General features: G+C 37.4%; 1 protein-coding gene across 4 annotated transcripts in view; it reads right to left on the bottom strand.

Moving 5' to 3' along the window:
* The window catches only part of XPO6 (exportin 6), a 154790-nt gene that overhangs the window by 45564 nt on the left and 95512 nt on the right, over nucleotides 1-13714 (bottom strand). For all 4 annotated transcript variants that reach the window (XM_004461429.5, XM_012526323.4, XM_071211217.1 and 1 more), the window contains 2 exons: nucleotides 10783-10909; nucleotides 4221-4330 (listed from right to left, as the gene is read on the bottom strand). In XM_004461429.5, the coding sequence (XP_004461486.1) occupies nucleotides 4221-4330; nucleotides 10783-10909 (237 nt within the window). The remainder of the gene's footprint in view (nucleotides 1-4220; nucleotides 4331-10782; nucleotides 10910-13714) is intronic.

Below are 13714 nucleotides of genomic sequence, written 5' to 3'. Positions count from 1 at the left end.
AATTCCAAGTCAAATAAAAGAATTGCCCTATAAGGCTTTTTCAAAACCATGAAATAACTAAAACCCCATTTACTTGCTCTCTGAGCCAGTCAAAATTATGAATTTCTCTTAGCAGAAGCTAAAAAGCTAGTGGAACCTTGACTAAAACCTAGCTAACACCTTTTATTAACTGTACCAAAATGCCATGTGTCACAATGGCACTTCCTCTTTATTCAACAGCATAACCCCTTTCAAAAAGAGAGCAGTAACTTTTCTCACGCTCACCCACATCTGTTTACAGTTCAGCGTGATGTCCTCTGGAACCCCATGGTGTTCTCGCGACAGAGGTTCACGGGACATGACTTTAGGTTGCTTAACAACTTTCAGGTTTCCTCAACTTCCTGTAAAAATAAGTTTCTACACAGGCACCTCCCTTCACATTGATGAGCACAAAGGGAAGGGAGAAAAAGATAAGGGAAGAGAACTAATATTTAGTAACTACTGATACTCAAGGTACTGTACACACATTGGTTCATTTAATTTCTTCAACAACCATGAGGTAGGCATAACCATCCCCAAAGTATAAATGAGGAAAAGGAGGCTGAAATTCAGGTCTTGCCATACTACCACCTGGATTTCAAAAGGGCAAATGAGGATACTCAACCCCATCAGCAGTAATTCTCAGCAAATGCAGTCAGTGATGCTTTGGTATGTTACAGAACACTTATTCCATTAACATTGGAACTTAAGTTGTTCTAAGTCCCACCAGCTCTGACATTCTGTGATCAAGAAACTCTGGCACACACCCACTGAGAAAGAACCTGCAGAGCTTCAATTTCCACATTCCTAGGACCAAAAATATAACCATGTCTATTTGGGCTTCTAAATGTGTAGCCTACAATGCCTACCACTTTGTTGTGATGAGTGATGCAAAACCTTTAAACCACAAGGGACAGGAACTGAGTGCTGCTATGTCTTAACCACACCCACCTACGCCTCCCATTTAAGACACTGAGAAAACATTCTTGACTGCTTCCTGCAAGATCAGTCACTTCTGAAATTCTGGCTCATAACACAATGTGATTCCAAAAGCACCCCAACTTCTATCAGATGTATTATACCAGTGTAAAAACATTTGATCACAATTCCATGCTCTTCGTTAAAATAAATCTGGTAATTACCAGTAGCCACTGTTCCTTGCCAGCTGTTCCTGAAAAACAGTATATCTCTGATATATATTAAGGACCCTCATGCCCTAGCAGTGACTGCTGAACTTTCAAACTTTTCATTTCAAAAAATATGAGCACACGATCATTTATATATGGGGTGGGGGGAGGAATATGAATGATGTAAGGATATAATGAAAAAATAAATAAGTTGAAGTTCAAAAAATTTCTTCAAGTCTGGGCTATGATGTGGACCATTGACTATGGGGTGCAGTGATGCTCAGAGATGAACTTACCAGGTGCAATGGATGTGTCATGATGATGGGAGAGAGTGTTGCTGTGGGGGGAGTGGGGGGCGGGGGCGGTGGGGTTGAATGGGACCTCATATTTTTCATAATGTAATTTAAAAAAATAAATAAATAAATAATTTTTAAAAAATTTCTTCAAGTGCCTTAATGGACTACCTTACATACACCCCTCTGTAATTTACTGCTCTAGACCACTAGTGGGTGTCTGACAGGACAAGGAGTTTCACCAAATTGTGGTTACTATTTAACAGCATAAACCACACACCAGTTTTGAGCGGTGTTTTGGTGTTTTGTTTTTTTAAAAGCAGTAAAGTGTTATAAGTTCATGTTTTGTTCTGTTTTTTAAATAAGTCATGAAAAATTGAAAAGCCTCATTTAGGATGATGATGAAATTATCAGTGAGAAAGATTCCTAGAACGATCAACAACTGTAATACTAAGTGACAGGTGCCTAGGCAGGACAGATCTACATCTGCAAGTGGGCTACAGGTCTTTAGGCTGTCCACCACAGGCCCTGTCACTCCACTCCATGGTCACCACCACAGTCAAATGGCAATAACACCTTCTAGTTCTTATGCCTAGTTTTGTTGCCATCACTATGACCGTTTTTAAATGCCTAATACATGTCAGGCACTGCGCCAGATATTTTATAGAAATGATATCCTTGACTCATAACCATCCTGCAAGAGAGGTATTATGTTCATTTTCCAAGAGGAAATGGGATCAGCATATAACTTGACAACAATCAATATTGCTACCATGAAGCAGAAAAGGAATTCAAACCCTCTATGCCACCGCTCCTTCTCATGAGTACAACAATCTGCTAGTGTATATTTTCTCAAAGGAATCATACTCTTCACATCTCCCATTTGTATTCTGTTTTAAAAAAGCATTTTCCTATCCATCATTTCCTCAGTTTAATCTCCCAACAGCTCTGGGAAATGCAAAAGAATTATCTACCATTAAAAAGAGTAAAATCAGGCAGAGCCCTTAGAACCAAAAGGCATGCCTGTTTGGCATGAAAAAAGAATTTGGCAGAAGTACCTTTTCTGTGAAGAACCACATTCAAAAACACAATTACTGAAAGCTGGCAACTTGGCCAAACTAAGGATCTACTGTTACATAATAAGGTTTCCGATACAGGAATGTGCTACCCATTAACCACACGTGACCTAACGCCAACAACTTGGAAACTTTTGCAATCAGAAAAATAATCTTTGGGGAACAAAAGTGCAAACAATCCAATAAAGATTTAAAAAACAACAACAACAAACAACTCATAAACCCTTAGGGGGCAGGGTTTTAGAAGTCTAGTAGAACTTTTCTTCCCAGGCAGAGATTCTCTTCTAACTCCATTGGGCACATTTCTGGACTCTACCACCAATCACTGGTACTGTTTACTTAAGCACTTATTTGTCCCAAGCATTCTAGATACACTAGCTCATTGTTTCATTTAAATGGTTCAACCTATCCTCATCCTTACCCCCATTTTATAAATGAGGAAACAGAAGCTTCCACAGGTTAGTAACTCACCCAAGGACACCCAGTAAGGGCAGTAAACCCAAGATTCAAACGTAAGTGTGTCTAATTACCAGTCCTGGCTTCTACATTATAGAATCTCTCTCATTCACTAATTAGGTTTCACACACAATGACCACCTAATCTGAAATTACTCTTATAAATTCTGCACCAAGAAGCAAGAACTACAACCAAACTGAGTAAAATCTACACACAACTTCTTAATTAAGTAGAGCCAGATCACCTAACTTGTAATCCCATACCATAGCTGTACCCTCAAAATATAAATATCTGGTTAAGAGGAAACTGCTGTTTCCACAACATAAAAATGTAGTTTTTCATTGCATTCATAACTGCCTGGTCAGTCCATGACTGGAACACAGCCTTAAGAACATAATAGGTATATTTCTGCTAAGAAAAGTGGCCATTTTCCGTTCCATTTAGATGGATCCTGACCTTATTTTTCTAGCATTCTGAATCTCCAAATGCCTCAACTGCCTCTCCTCTTCTCCCCACCTAAAAGCAAGCTTTGGGCAAATACAGGACTAATTAATGAAAAACAAAAACCAAAGTAGCAGAGGAAACATTTTCTGCCTACAACCAGGAAAAATGGGGCTTAAGAAAAATACTGAGGAAAACGTTTTCCAATTTTCTGCTTTTTAAAAAAGTACACTAAAAAGTACAAAAGTAGTATCTCTAGTTGTGGGATTACAGATAAATTATCTTCTTTATATTTTTAATAAATATTTTCATGACAATTATTTATCAATTTGTTTAGAAAAATCTCTAAACAATACAAAAGGAGTAAGAATACGTAATGAACCCCAAGTTTCTATCAACCAACTACAACAAATTATCATCACATGGCCAAATTTGTTTCTACTATAACCCCAACTCACTTCCCCTCTACCCTCAATGTATTATTTTAAAGCAAATCCCAGATGTCATACCATTTTATCCAATAAATCCTCCAATTTGTATCTGTAAGGATAAGGGTCATTTGTTTTTAAACACATCAAAAAAGCATTGTCATGCCTAAAAAATTTACAATACATGTTACTTTTTAGTCAGGAAAAAAAAACTTTTATGAAAATAAGATATTTTAAGGGGGAAAAAAGAAACAATTTGCTCAATGGCATTACTGCCTGAACATCTTATACCACTTCATTTCACTTAAGTGGTCCAGTTTAGGGCACAAGGAAAAAGGGTAAAAAATGTCTATTTCTGGTTATCAATATTCTAGGGTTTACCTGTTAAGAACTGCTTCCTTGTCTCCAAGACGACTTTTAATTTTACTTGTCAGATAGTCCAAAAAGAGCGTCCAGATATCCAAACAAGAGAAGTAACCTTCATGAGTAGGCTGTGGTACAAAAGAAATCCAGACAATAAAATTATTAATGCAAGTATTCCTTAGAAACACACATCGGTGTTTTTTTCCACCAGAATGGAAAAACCGTTAAGTCTAGATTCTTTCAGTGTCCTGGAATCTACAACTGATGGTTAGTCAGTCCTCTCCATTGGGCCCCAAAGAAATGAATAAGACAAGGGTAGCAGAGAACACATCATTAGGGAGATACTTTGCAGGACAAACTAGGTTACAAAATAAGCCAAGCAAAAACCTATCTTAGGGGAGCAGATGTGGCTTGAGAGGTTGAGCAACTGCTTCCCATGAGAGGTCCTGGGTTCAGTTCCTGGTGCCTCCTAAAAACAAACAAAATCTTCTGTCCCTTTTATTGAACCTGTAGTTGGCAGTGAGGTTGGTATATGCCCAAGAAACTTCAATCTCTGGGCTGTCCATGTGCCAGCTGGGCCCTGAGCCTCAGCAGTGTTGCGGCACCTACTCTCCAGTTCAATGGACTTACCCACATCAGCTGACAGGGAGGTAAGGATGGACAACCACCATACCAAGGACCCAAAAGAGTCTACAGCTGTGGGAATGAGAGTCTCATCCACCAGCCACGTGGGATCGAAGTCCCCTCTCAATTGAGAGGTGGAGTGGGCATAGCCATCCCAGGGTCCTCAGGATGGAGGAATAAAATATGGATTAGTGAGGACTTACTGGTATTCAACTATAGAATTATTTTGACTCTAGCAATGGAAGAAATTATATCATTAACATGGAGACAGTGGCCACAGGAGTTGCTGAAGGCAGGGAGAGGGAAAAGGAGGTGTGATATGGAGACATTTTTGGGACTTGTCGGAGTTGTCCTGAATGATAATTGCAGGGAAAGATGCAGGACATTATATATCCTGCCATAACCCAATGAATGGACAGGGAGAGAATGTAAACTACAATGTAAACTATAATCCATGCTGTGTAGCAGGGCTCCAAAATGTACTCATTGAATGCAATGAATGTACCACATTAATGAAAGAAGTTGTTGATGCAGGAAAGCGGGGGGTACGGAGAGTGGGGCATATGGGAATCTCCTATATTTTTTAATGTAGCATTTTGTGTGATATGAGTCTTTTAAAAATAAATTCTAAAAATATACAAAAAAATAACAACAAGCAAACAAATGAAAACACGAATTCAGGGAAGCTGATGTGGCTCAGTGGTTGAGTGTTGGCTTCCCACATATGAGGTCCTGGGTTCAATCTGAAAATCAGAGTGGTGGAAAGGGTTATTATAGATTATCTTACTCAAATCTATTTGACAGAGAAAGAAATTAAGATCCAGAGATGTGACCTGTTCAAGGTCAGGGCCAGGAGCAGGCTCCCTTAATCCCCAGCCCAATGCTCTTTCCACTACAAACCACACTGTTTACCCATCCATAGCCAAAAATAAGCTTCACATTTGAATATAAGGAAAGTAACATTCATAGTCTTCCTATGTAACAAAGAGAAAATGAGCTTGTTAAATCTGATCCTCATTATTCCATCTGCTAAAGTTGAGGTGTCAAACAGGCTAAAAGTAACCTCTAACCATTTGTTGATAAGAACAAACTAAGTGAGGAGAGAACAGAAAATCCTTGCAGGGTTTTGGTGTCTGGACCACTGCACTGCTTAACTTTCTCAGGAGCCTTGAGATTCTATTTCATGATAAATCCAAGCACTGTGCTCTCTAACATCTAGTCCTTTCCATATACGTTCAATCTCTACTTGTGGCCTCCAAACCCTTATATTTCCACTCAAATTCTCCCAACCTACAAGAAACCTTTGATTTTGCTAGTGACTGCCTCGCTGAACCACAGGTTTGATGGCAAAGTCAAATATGGAAAGAAATAATACCATCACCTTCTTGAAGCAATTTCCTTCCATTTTTGCTTCGGAAGGAAATCCAGAAATTTACAAAGGCACATGAGGAATTTATCATATATGCAAAAATAACTAAAATTGGATAGCAGCATGCAGTGCAAGTTCTGCACTCAAGCTTAAGTATGAGACAGAAAAAAATTTAACCTTAAAAAAAAAAAAGAAAGCAGCCTCCAGCCTTACAACCTGAAGAGTAGCCCTGGAACTAGACTTCTCCAGCTCAGTCAGAACCACTGGTAGGGCCACAGTCAGAAAACAAAATCACCAGTTACTATTTCCTCTTTATACTTAACAAAACTCAGGTTGTCCATAATGACATGAAGTGAGCCAGGAGAATAACCAGGAGAAACAATTAATAAGCTGTGGGTAGCAGGTACACAGCCTACTAGACTTGTCCATCCAGAAGATGGTCTCGTCCTGGTTTCGACTTGCTGAACTTGCACTAAGTAAGTCTTCCAGGCATCCCTTCTTGGTTTGACACTACCACCAGCCTCCTCAAAAGAACACAAGTGATCAGAGTACATGTGGAAGTGCTTTTGAGAAAAGGTCCCATATAAGGCCAAGTGTCATGGATATATCAAATACTTTACAATTATACCTATGCCTTCGAGGATTTACTAGTGGCTCAAGGTTGGAAAAAAAATGGGTAGAAATACTTGCTATTAGGACCCAAAACACCATCATTTACATCAATATCTCTCTGAAGGCCCCCACTCCAAGCCCTATGAGCTGTCTACAGCCAGCCCATGATCCCTGTAGCCTCTGACAATTGCTATGGACACAGACTGTTAAGATCATAAAGATTATAGGCTGACTATCTTAAAAGTAATCCAACTTTTCAGAATCTTCACAGATCCGTTTTTAAAATACGTCTGTACTAAGGCTTACTTTTCAGATTGCAGGGCTGATTAATCACTAAAATTCCTGGCAGATTTCTGTATGAAATGAGTAACATTCTTATCTTCCAAGTGCTTTGCAGTGCTTAGTTTTCATTTAGTCTATTTGAGTGTCACAACAGTCCTAGAAAGTGAACCAATATTTTTCTTCGTCCCATTTTACAAAGAAACCAAGGCTCAGAAGTCACCTGCCCAAGATAACAAAATAATTAAGGAACAGAAACACAACTAGAATATAGTTCTCAAGACCCCCAATTCAGAGCCCCCTCCCCTGTCATATCATCTCTGGCACTATTTTAGAAAGAAAGGGCAAATGAAAAGTCCAAGTCCAAGAAGGAATTGGTGATGGTATATGATTCAGAGCAGGAAGACAGAGAAGTTGTATGCTTATACAAGAACCTCAAAGGGCTCAGTAAGAAAGGAAAGAGATGGGGGAAGCAAAACCCTGGGGAACACTAGTGGCTAGATGGAAGGACATTTAGGTTAAAGAAAGGATGTAGAAAAGGAAAAGGAACAATGGTTAAAGAAAAATACTAACAGTCCTTTATCTTAATGCTGTTCTTTCGAAATGTTTACCAGTACTACATAATGTTGCATGGAATAAGCCAGACACAAAACGACAAAATACCATGAGATTTCTCTTTATAAGAAATAAGCAGAATATGCCAATTCATAAAGTCAGAAACCAAAATACCGGTTACCCGGGGTCAAGTGGAAGTGAGTAATGGGAAGTTAATGTTTAATTGGTATGGAGTTTCTGTTAGGGATGATGGAAAAGTGTTGGCAATGGATGGTGGTGATGGAGGCACTTTGTGACTATAATCAACACTGCTGAACTGTACACTTGAAAGTGGATAGATACAGTAGGAAAATTTAGGTTGTAGATAAGTTACCAGAAATACAAAAACAAGACAAAACATACAACTGTACAAGACAAAGAGTGAACCCTAATGTAAACAATGAACTATGGGTCAACAGTATTCTAATAATATTCTTTCATCAATTTTAACAAAGGACTAGAGCAAAATGTTAATAGGGAAAACAGAGGGCAAGGAAGTATGGGAACTATAACTTTCTGCATGATCTTTCCATAAACCTACAACAAATGCTCTACTAAAAAAGAAAAATATTAAGAAGAAAAAATGTTTAGCAGTACTAAAATTTCCATGAATTTTAGAAATAAAAGGCAAAAATGTTGGCTATAATCATAATAACCCTTTAGATAAGAAAAGGGCAAGTCACTTTTCCATTTTACAGATAATAAAACTATGATAAAGATCATGCTGGTAGTTTGTGAGAACTTTAGATCTTTCTCTTGAGAATTCTTATCTTAAATCTTATCCCAAAGAACTCCCCTACTACTAGCCCCTGATCCTAGAGCATACCCTGCTATCTTTTCTCCATTCTGCCACTCCATCAAAGGGTTGCCTACACAAAGCTGAACTGGGACCAAAGGTGTTACAGTCTCTGCTCCTCTTCTTCCCAATTCTGGCTGGACCGCAGCCTGCCCCCCAGAAAGGAAGAAAGGCCAAGGGAGCAGACAGGAACTCAGCTGACAGCAACCTCCAGAGTGAGGAAGAAAACAGCTTGTTTCTCTCATGACCACAGGTCTATTTCTTTTTTCAAATATAAAATCACAACTTTCAGTTCAATGGAAAATCAAGAGACATAGAATTACAGTAAAAGAATCACAGAAGATGAGCACTGAGAAAGACCTTAAAGATGCCCACTACAGACTATGTTCTTAGGTGCAACAGAAATCTAAAGGAATTTTAAGAAGACTTGCTCAAATTCATAGACCTAATAAAAATAACCAGAGCTCAAACACAGTACTTTATGGTCCAGGTTCAAAAAAGTAGTCCCAAGACACGGATACTTTAAAACACTTTTTTTGCTTTCTTCCATACCATATATACAAAAAGATCCCATTTTGCAAAGGGAGCAAACTTTCAAGATTTTCATTCCATTTTCTCAAACAAACCCATTCCTTCTGACCTCAGTACTGTCTCCCTTAGCTTCACTAAGGTTTTTATTTAAAACTCAATTCTCCTAAATCCTTCTTTTTTTCCTAGTCTCCTTTAAGATTTCTCTGGATCCACCTCAAAACTTTCTCACCTCTGATGCTTCTCCCCTACATCCTCACCCTCCCACAATCTCTTCATCACCTGGTGAGCTCAGCTTGTTTTCCTTCTTGTTCTGCTCTCACTGGCTCCTCTATTAGACACCTGTACATTTCTACTTGTCTCTCCACCTCCCACTCCAGGAAACGGTCATCCTTACCACTGGGTACTCATTTTTATTTATATGCCAAGTACCTCTTTGAGAAGGACTAGCCTTCAGGCTAGACCCTTGCTCCAAATTCCCTATCATAAACAAGCTCCCCTCCCAGTGTTAGGCCCTTACCTCTCAGATAATGACTTATAATAAGTAATGAAAATGAACTAACTACTCACATACACAACACAGATGAAACTCACAAACATAATGTTGAAATGAAAAAGCCAAACAAAATGAATATATCCTATAATTTCATTGATAAAGTGTGAAAGTAGGCTAAGTAATCTGTGGTGTTAGAAGCAAGGATTGAGGTTACCTCTGGAGAGAAAAAGGAGAAATGACATGGAGGGGATTTGTAGAGTGCCAATAATGTTCTTTTTCTTGAGTTAGGTGGTGGGCTTGTGGGCACATTCATTTTCGGAAAATTCATCAAGCTATATACTTAAGATTTATATGTATTTTTCTGTATGTGTGTTATACTTCAATAGAAGGTTTATTTAAAAAAATAAAACATACACAAATGGTCCAAGAGAACTTTTGGGGAGGGTGACAGAAATATTTTAAAATTGGACTGTGGTGATAGTTGTACAATTCTATAAGTTTACTGAGCATCACTAAATTGTATACTTACAATAGGTAAATTTCACGGTGTGTAAATTACACCACAATAAAGCTGTTTTTAAAATACATATGCACACATATATACGTATGTATTTTTAAAATATTGAATCACTAGAATATATACACCATGGAGGCAAGAGCTTTGCTTGTGACGGTTATATGCCTTGCTCCTGAAATAACAGGAAAAAAATATTTGTTTTCAAAAAGTATTTGTTGAATGGGAAAAAATCTGGACACCACCAAAACTTAAACCTTGACAGCTTCACTATATATAACCTTCTTGCGGGAGGTTTTAGTTACAGTTACAGAATAGAACTAACTGCCCTAATTCCAAGCTATGTTTTTTTTTTTCAAAGGAGGTATTGTGGGAGGCAGGCACTCACCCACTAAGCTACAGCTGCTCCCTAAAATGTCCTAATTGCAGACTTTTTCTATATATTTTTGCTTCCCTAAGATAACAATGATAACTGGCAGGGTTTGAGGGTTCAAATCCCAGTGCCGCCACTTACTAAATGCATGACTCTGAGCAAGTTATTTACTCCCTGTGCTTCAAATTTGTCTGAAAAATGGAGATAACAGTAATATAGGTGCCTACCTCCTATGGTTGTTATGAAAATTAAATATATTAATCTTCACAAAGTAAGCACTATACTTACTTATATATATAGATGTTTGGGAATAAAATAACCCAAAAAAAATTCCTGAAAATAACTAGGTAGACTTTTTTTTTTTTTGGCGGGGAAGGGAAATTCTGGTGCTTTACCTGATGAAATGTATACTTGAACAAGAGTGTCAAAAATTCCACCACAGGGAACTGGGAGTAGGACTCAATTCTTCTTAGATGAACACTCACAAAGAGCCGCAGAAAGTCCGTAAACTTCTCAATGTAGCTAAATGAGACAAGAAAACAAAAAAAGCGACAGTAAGAAACCTATTCGCCTCCTTAAAGAGAACTTGAATTCAATCCAAATTTTTTCAATAAAGAACTATATGGATTGGTAATATATTTTCAGTTAAAAATATAAAGGCCTGCAACAATTACCTATAGGACAGGCAACCCTTCATTCCATTACCACCTGAAACATAGCAGAAAAGCAACTTTAATCCTCAGACACTATCTATTAAGGTTTCTTATAAGCTAGTGCTCTCATTTTTTTCTAACTCATTAGTGACATGACCCAATTAAAATGAAAGGAAATGGTGCTAAAAAGTTAATGAGTAGATCATGTGTGACACTTCAATCTGGGAAATCTGGAAGGCTAGTTTTCTTTCCTAGAAGGCCAAAATACTAATATATTTGTGCTAGAAACACAAAAATAAAGCAAAGCTATTCAAAGGGCTTGGCATCCTGGTAAGATATATTGAGGCTTGCACTCTATTCACTTTTTCCCCTACTCTCTGGTTCCTGGAGCTAATTAAACATACATATCCCAATCCATTCTAAAAGCGATTTCAAATATAAGGGAGGAAGGCTGCTAGAGCTGCAGGGGCCTCAGGGACAATTTAGTCTGATGCTTCCATTATTATACAGACAAAGAAACCAAGGCCAATCAGGATAAACTGACTGGCCCACCATCCCTCAGCCAGCTCAGCTCAAGGCAGAATGGGACTATCATCATTTATTCCCAATCCACTGCCCTTTCTGTTCACATTACAATGAACCCCAATTCATTTGTATTCACAGAAGAGTATGGGTCACAGCTGCAAGGATAAGAGAATTTTTGTTATTAAATACACAGCACATCATCACTCTCACATTTCAGAAACTGTCATTTTAAGCTCCTAAATACCAAAAGGTGATTAGAAAATGAGATGGACATATCTTCAGAAATCACATTTCAGAGACTAATAAAAAAGGAAAAGATCTACTAGGTCTTGGACAAAAATTAAATAATAACTAAAATCAATTCTGAAACTCATAACTGCAAAAAGGCATTTTTTTTTCTTTCTTTTTTTTAAAGCAGAGATGTGTGAAATAATAAAGGGGGAAAAGAAGGCTATCACTAAGAAGAGCCAAACTGGCCAGGAATAAAATCTCCCATATTATTACTGGGACCTATCATCCTGAAGACAGCCAACCTACCTATCTGACCTCTATCTGGCTGGCTCATATATACACAGAAATGAGTTTATGTGCAGTTTTGTTTTGTTTTTTTAATTAATTTGTTTGACAAGGAGAATAGTTATCTCTGTGGGTCACAGGGCAAAACACTAGAATAACATTAACCAGGCACTAAAATTAATTGTTCTTAGTGACAGGGAAGTACAGATAGACTTCTGACCTCTTCAATCACTAATAACTCAAAAATAGAAAATCCTTATTTCTCATTCAGCTTATTTATTGTATTTTATTTGTGTATGAATATTCCAATTTGTCAACCAGTTTACTGCTCTTTATGAAGAGGTACTCAATTCACTACCTCCCATAAAGAAACAAAGAGAAGTCATGGGTAAAATATCCAATAATCTCAATTTACTTCCATCCCCAACCTAATTAAAAAATAAATAAAACAGAGTTGTTCAATAGCTACAACTACAGGTTTTATTTCACCTCATTTTCTTTCCCTTGCCCACCTTCTGGTACAGGTGCTAATGAACAGCAGAAAGTTAGAAAAAGGCAACAGAGAAGAGAAGTAAAGGACCTGAGTTAAGCAGCTCCTAAACAACTGAGGATGGATATAGATGTTTAGAATTAGTGGTAAGGGACTCAAGAGCCAGGAAGCAAGCACACAGTATTGTTTATGTCACCTTTCTGCTTCCAGGCACCTCTCAGCTTTCACAGGGCAAGAGGAAGCACAGCATTAAAATACAAAACCAAGAGCACAAAAGTTACATGTAACAAAATCAGTACAACACAGATAATCCACGATGACATTTCTATAACCACCCAAATATCCACCATTAAAGACTGTGTGAGTACAATACACTACAGCAAAAGTCAAAACAGCTGATATTTGATGGTTTTTCACAAGTAGTTTTTTTTTTAATTTATTACGTTAATACAATCTTTCTCAACCAAAGCTAGAAAGGAATAAAATTGGGTGTTCAAATTCTGATACCCTTGAATTCATATAAAAAGCTATTACCAAGAAATGAAAAGAAAAACATTACCATATCAGATGATGAGTTCTTTTGTGATTTTCTAAAAGAATTTCACACAAAGCTTGTTTATAATGAACCAAGCAAAAATAATCTTATGTACCATTTTTTTAACTTTAGAAAGATAAAAATGCCAAATTTAAAAAGCACTAACATTGTCTTAACTTTAGGCACTTGACTTTATAGTGTGCTATATTCTAAAGCAAAGAAAACAGCTTAATTCTGTACAGTTTAATTAACAAAAAACAATCCAAGGAAAGTTGATTAACATAATAACAACTTTTGCTGCCAGGTAATCTACAAATATCTCCTAACCCAATACATTTATCTGCTTGAAAGGTTCTGAACACAGTTAACAAACTTAATGTAACTTTCCAATTTCCCTCTTGCTTTTAAACAGCAGTAACATAGTGTATGAAAGCTATAAGATATATAAATGACATAATCTGCAAGGGAAATAAGTAAAATAAACTCTACTTCAATGTACTGTGATAGATGGATCTTTTAGAGTGCTTTAAGGAGAAAACAGCTAGATAACTTTCGATATCATTCAAGAGAACAGTAAGGAAGAAAGAAACATAGGTGTGTGCCACACT

This window comes from Dasypus novemcinctus, chromosome 23 (genome assembly GCF_030445035.2).
Source record: "Dasypus novemcinctus isolate mDasNov1 chromosome 23, mDasNov1.1.hap2, whole genome shotgun sequence".
NCBI lineage: Eukaryota > Metazoa > Chordata > Mammalia > Cingulata > Dasypodidae > Dasypus > Dasypus novemcinctus.
This window is presented reverse-complemented; position numbering and strand designations above follow the sequence as displayed.